Source organism: Lucilia cuprina, chromosome 5 (genome assembly GCF_022045245.1).
Source record: "Lucilia cuprina isolate Lc7/37 chromosome 5, ASM2204524v1, whole genome shotgun sequence".
NCBI lineage: Eukaryota > Metazoa > Arthropoda > Insecta > Diptera > Calliphoridae > Lucilia > Lucilia cuprina.
In genome coordinates this window covers 62783357-62789080 of record NC_060953.1, presented here as the reverse complement: position 1 = coordinate 62789080, position 5724 = coordinate 62783357, and the positions used below count along the sequence as shown (strand labels likewise).

General features: G+C 28.3%; 1 protein-coding gene across 1 annotated transcript; it reads left to right on the top strand.

The window, feature by feature from the left end:
- Positions 1-1240: 1240 nt before the first annotated feature.
- Positions 1241-5450, top strand: LOC124420281 (xenotropic and polytropic retrovirus receptor 1-like). Its single transcript, XM_046952574.1, has 3 exons — positions 1241-1420; positions 5086-5328; positions 5439-5450. The coding sequence occupies exons 1-3, from the start codon at positions 1241-1243 to the stop codon at positions 5448-5450; spliced, it is 435 nt and encodes a 144-aa protein (XP_046808530.1).
- The last annotated feature ends 274 nt before the right edge of the window (positions 5451-5724 follow it).

Genomic DNA, 5724 nt, shown 5'->3' with positions numbered 1-5724 from the left:
ATAGATAGATAGATAGATAGATAGATAGATAGATAGATAGATAGATAGATAGATAGATAGATAGATAGATAGATAGATAGATTGATAGATAGATAGATAGATAGATAGTTAGATAGATTTAAGTATTATTACAATATTTGATCTCAGATAAAAATAGGTTTCTTAAGTCCAAAAAATATCTTAAAATGATTTTCTAAATAGTATCAAGTGTTTTTCCAAAATCTCTAAATGAGTTGATTAATAATGTTATTCAATTAATTTTAGAATTATTAACTATGTTAACCAGTATCATCTTTTGTAATCAAATATTTATATTATAATTATTATTATATTAAATGTTTCTTTTTCTGATGGGCTGCGGGAACAAATTGGCAATTTGTGATGATGATCTAATCTTTAGTTGTAACATGAGACATTAATTTAGTCAAAATTCTGAATGTTAGACAAATTACAATGAAAATATTTAAATAATGAAAACAAATTAGGAAATGACGGTAGGATACTTTAGGATTAATTGATTTTCATATTTGAAATATTTATGGTATGGATATGTTTGTATTTTTGAGTTTTAGTAAAGACATGATATACACATTTTCATAGTTATTTTCTACATGTTTAATTTACCGCCCCTTAGGATGGCATATGTATGTATGTTTATACATTTGTATCTATGGATGTAAAGTAATTAAGTAAACACATTTTTTACAATTTTCACACAGAATTTCATTTTGATTGCTTATTAAGAAATAGTTTACGTACTAACAATCTAACTAATTGGACTTTTCAAAGAATTAATGTACTTTATGTATATGTATTGTATATATGTATTGTATTTAGATTGAAATAGAGATGATGTCCATTGGTCGTGATTTGACTGTTGATAATTTGCTAGTTGTATCAGTCGAGGGGTCGTAGGTTTAATTTTCACCAAAGTCTTTCATTTCTTTTGAAATAACGTTTATCGCTTAAAGCTTTAAGCAATTCATATCATTCATTCAGCTTTACACAATTTACTGCACAAATGAAGTAAAATTGACATAATTACAATGTCATATGTATGTATGAAAATATATACATATATAAGTTTTATATTCATTTCAATAAAACATATTAGTGCTAAAATTAAATACTCAGCTTTTACTTTAATTCCAAAAAACAAACGTATATAAATGTATGCATACATACTTACATACATTCATACATACGTGCATGGTTTTTCCATTATAAGTAAAATTTGATTATGATTTCAGTTGAATATGCGACATCCAAGGACAATCCATGGTTCTATTGCTGGATTATAGCAGCCATTGTATCCTCTTGTTATGCATACACATGGGACATCAAATTTGATTGGGGTTTATTCGATGCCAAAGCAGGAGATAATACATTTTTACGAGAAGAAACTGTCTACTCATCCACGGTAAGTGTACATTTGTACATTTGTTTGTTTATTGGAATAATGCTGATGATGGTAAAACATTGTACAAGTATTTATTTATATTTTAATGGCATTTATTTAACACATTTAATAAGAAGATAACGTAAAGTAAAAAATAAGTAAGATTTGGTAAATTTTCATTTTATTCACCAATAAAGATTATTTTTTTATATTTAACATAAAAAATACGATAAAAAAAATACACAAAAATAAAATTATCTTACGGTTAGAGGTAAAATGTATGTGAAGCAAGATATTGATTTGAAATTATAATTTTTTGTTATGAATTCAAAGTTGATAAGACAGGTGAAATAAAATTTCATTTAAATCTAATTTAAAATAAGTATGAATGTATAGTCGGGCGTAGCCGACCATATGATACCCTACACCAGTCAGTATGTATGTTAAAAATGGGGATTATTTAAAAAAATAAAGCATTTGGTTTGTCTTTTTTAACTTTATTTCGGAATATTTTTACTTTTTTTTTTTTGCAAAAAAGAGATTTTTTAAAAGGGCCCAAAGGGGAGTAGGGCAAATTATGGCCCTATCCTTAAAAATGTTGGTAGGGGGAGTTAAGTTTTCTTCAATATTATTTATGTAGAATTTAAAAGTGTTATTAGTGTTTGTAAGTGAATTTTGACCTTTAAGTCATTTTCTGAAGGGGAGTTTGTATGGGGGATAGAGTAAAATGAAGCCCGATCATTACCAAAATCGGTAGTCTCATTTAAAGTTCTATAAAACTAAGTTTTGTCGACTTTTGTTAACATAATATATCATTTAAGTTAATTATAAGCCAAAAGGCCCCATTTGGGGGGTACGGTTGTATGGGGGCTAGTCGAAATAATAGACCGATTTTAACCATTTTCAATAGGCTTCGTCCTTGGGCCAAAGGAAGCGTGTGTGCCAAATTTCATCCAATTATCTTGAAAATTGCGACCTGTACATTGCGCACAAGGTTTACATGGACAGCCAGCCAGCCAGACGGACGGACATAGCTTAATCGACTCAGAAAATGATTCTAAGCCGATTGGTATACTTTAAGGTGGGTATAGGACAAATATTTTTGTATGTTACAAACATCAGCACAAACCCAATATACCCTCCCCACTAAAGTGGTGTAGGGTATAAAAAATACAGTGAGCAAAAAACAACTGAGAATATTCATATACCAGGTTTAGCCAAACTTTGTCATATAAATATAGAAAGTATTTCCAAAATTGAGTATTTTAATGGTGCTATGTCCAGCTAGACTATGGACTTTATATATACATCTTTATAATAGACCTATCTATAGTTCTGACTATATACTTATCTATAGTCCTGACTATAGACCTATCTATATAATTGACTATAGACCTATTGATAGTGCTGACTATAGACTGAATTAGAACTGAACTAGAACTAGAACTGAACTAGAACTGAACTAGAACTAGAACTAGAACTGAACTAGAACTGAACTAGAACTGAACTAGAACTGAACTAGAACTGAACTAGAACTGAACTAGAACTGAACTAGAACTGAACTAGAACTGAACTAGAACTGAACTAGAACTGAACTAGAACTGAACTAGAACTGAACTAGAACTGAAATAGAACTGAACTAGAACTGAACTAGAACTGAACTAGAACTGAACTAGAACTGAACTAGAACTGAACTAGAACTGAACTAGAACTGAACTAGAACTGAACTAGAACTGAACTAGAATTGAACTAGAATTGAACTAGAACTTAACTAGAACTGAACTAGAACTAAACTAGAACTAAACTAGAACTGGACTAGAACCAAACTAAAACTGAACTAGAACTGAATTAGAACTTCATTAATTTTATTCATACTTTGCCAACAGTACCAAATGTACAAATTTATTTTTTGAGTTATTGTGTTATCTTATAACTAAAATTTTGAAACATAATAAAGGAAACATGTTTTGGTATTTGAAACAAAAAATTCATTACCTCCAAGGATGTTAGACAACATAAATTGAGAAGTAAAAAAATGAGGTCGCTGGATTGTGGTTGGGAATATAATGAAGGTTATTTAGCTTTTTTACTATTTTGTTATTTTTACCTTTTGTCTAGAGTTAATTGTTCTAGAGTATAAAATACCTTTTTATTTTCCCCCCACGCATTGCTTTACATTGTGTCTGTTGCGAAATGAATGTTTGACATTAATTAGGTTTTTTCTTACTTGAGTAAAATGAACAATTAAGGAGCAAAACATTTAATTTAATGAAATTAATTACAATAAATAATAATGGAAATGTTTAATACATTTATTATACTTAAGGTGGATTTAAAATTATTTACTTTTTTTAATATAAAATTATGATTATCTGTCGCATAGGAAAATATAATTTGCTTATATTAAGAATATTGTACTAGAATAATACTTAGCTGTAAGATATCAGGTTAACACATTGTAGTTGAGTTTGAATTTTTACAATTGTTTTCAAAAAATTTAGTTTTATTATAGTTAATTTATATTTAATTCTAATTCAAACATTACAACAACTTTTGAAAGTTATTTAATTTATTGCAAATTCCCCTCACTATTATGTGCTTTACACCATTTAAGTAAGTTGTGCAACAAAGAGTTTTTCGTGAGTAGAATATTTTATATTTCCCCGCAGTCAAACGGAGTTCATTACTATATTGTTCATGTAATAAAATTAATAAATGCTTGTGTTCATTTTACCACATTTTATCTTTTTGTCCTTATTCTTGTACTTATAAAGTATTTTTTTATATATTTACTTGAATATATCTGAGATGTACAATTTGATGACTTGAAGGGCCGTATATATTTCAGAAATTTGGATTTACTTAGGTATATATTAATGGTATATACAATATAACTTTTTTGTTAATTGGATTAAATGAAAAGCGAGCTTTGTATGTGAGCTATCACTTATTATAGGCCGATCCAGACCTATCAATTGTTCTAACGTAGACCTATCTATAGTCCGGATCATAGACCAATCAATTGTCTTGACTATAGACAAGAATTTTGACTTGATTATAGACCGGTCTATTGTCTTGACTAAAACTACAAACTGTAGTATGTTATTCTGATATGGCCTAGGACAGGCGCGGAGCCAAGGGCTGGGAAAAAAAGAAATTAAATAAAATTCAGTTTTTATAACTTTTTATCTGAAATCGGCCGATTCCAAACCTCACAAATACTTTGTAGTACGGGCCACATGTAGCAAAACCAGCAATCTTATAAAAACTATTTACTTCCTTAAGTGAACATGGTCCAACAATAGCAGCACTCTAATACTATTTTCAAAGAATATAGTTGGTGACTGGAAATGTTGGCAATAAAAGCCAACATTTTTTTTATCGATTTCTTTAATAAACTTTTTATGTTTTTGTACTCTTAATAATAGTAAAGTTTTTACTTTTTGGTTACATGAACAAATAACTAACGTTTTATTTAATAGTAAAGATAACTTTGTCAATAAATTACTATTTGAATAGAATCTCTCTTATTTTACTCACAATAAAAAATCACAGTTCTTAAACAACAACAAATGAAAAACTTTTTTTCTTTTTAATTGACCTACTTTAATTGTTGTCCTTTTTAGTTTTGTCAACGCAATTTTGTTTCACTTTAAATTCAATTATTTTTCATTTCATTGACACAGTGGTTTTATTATTTCGGCATAATAGAGGATTTGATATTGCGTTTCGGTTGGACAGTATCGATGAGTTTAATAGAAGCCGGTTATATGGAAGGTGATGTCATGGTTACATTGTTGAGTCCTTTAGAAGTATTTCGTCGTTTCATTTGGAATTATTTTCGTCTTGAAAATGAGCATATTAATAATTGTGGCAAATTTCGTGCTGTGCGTGATATTTCTGTTGCACCAATGGATTGTTCGGATCAGGTAAGCTTGTAATTAGTATGCATGTTGTTATTTATTGAATTTATTTTTATTTTTCCATAAATACAAATTTTAATTGGAATTTGTAAATTACATTGTTTGACGCACAAAAGATTTATCAATAGTGATTGTTTTTATTACATAGAATATATACATTATAATTAGTATACATTGTTTAAAGTGTATTGTTAGATTTTAATTAATATTACATACATATATTAATGTTTATAAATATCATTAAAATTATGAATCTAGACTATAGACTAGACTATAGACTAGACTATAGACTACAATATAGACTAGACTATAGACTAGACTATAGGCTAGACTATAGACTAGACTATAGACTAGACTATAGACTAGACTATAGACTAGACTATAGACTAGACTATAGACTAG

Bases quoted from the DNA above. Each gene is read 5' to 3' on its own strand.
- LOC124420281 (XM_046952574.1), top strand. From the start codon at position 1,241: ATGATTTCAGTTGAATATGCGACATCCAAGGACAATCCATGGTTCTAT. The intron at 1,421-5,085 runs GTAAGTGTACAT...TCATTGACACAG, and splicing joins AAACTGTCTACTCATCCACG to TGGTTTTATTATTTCGGCAT.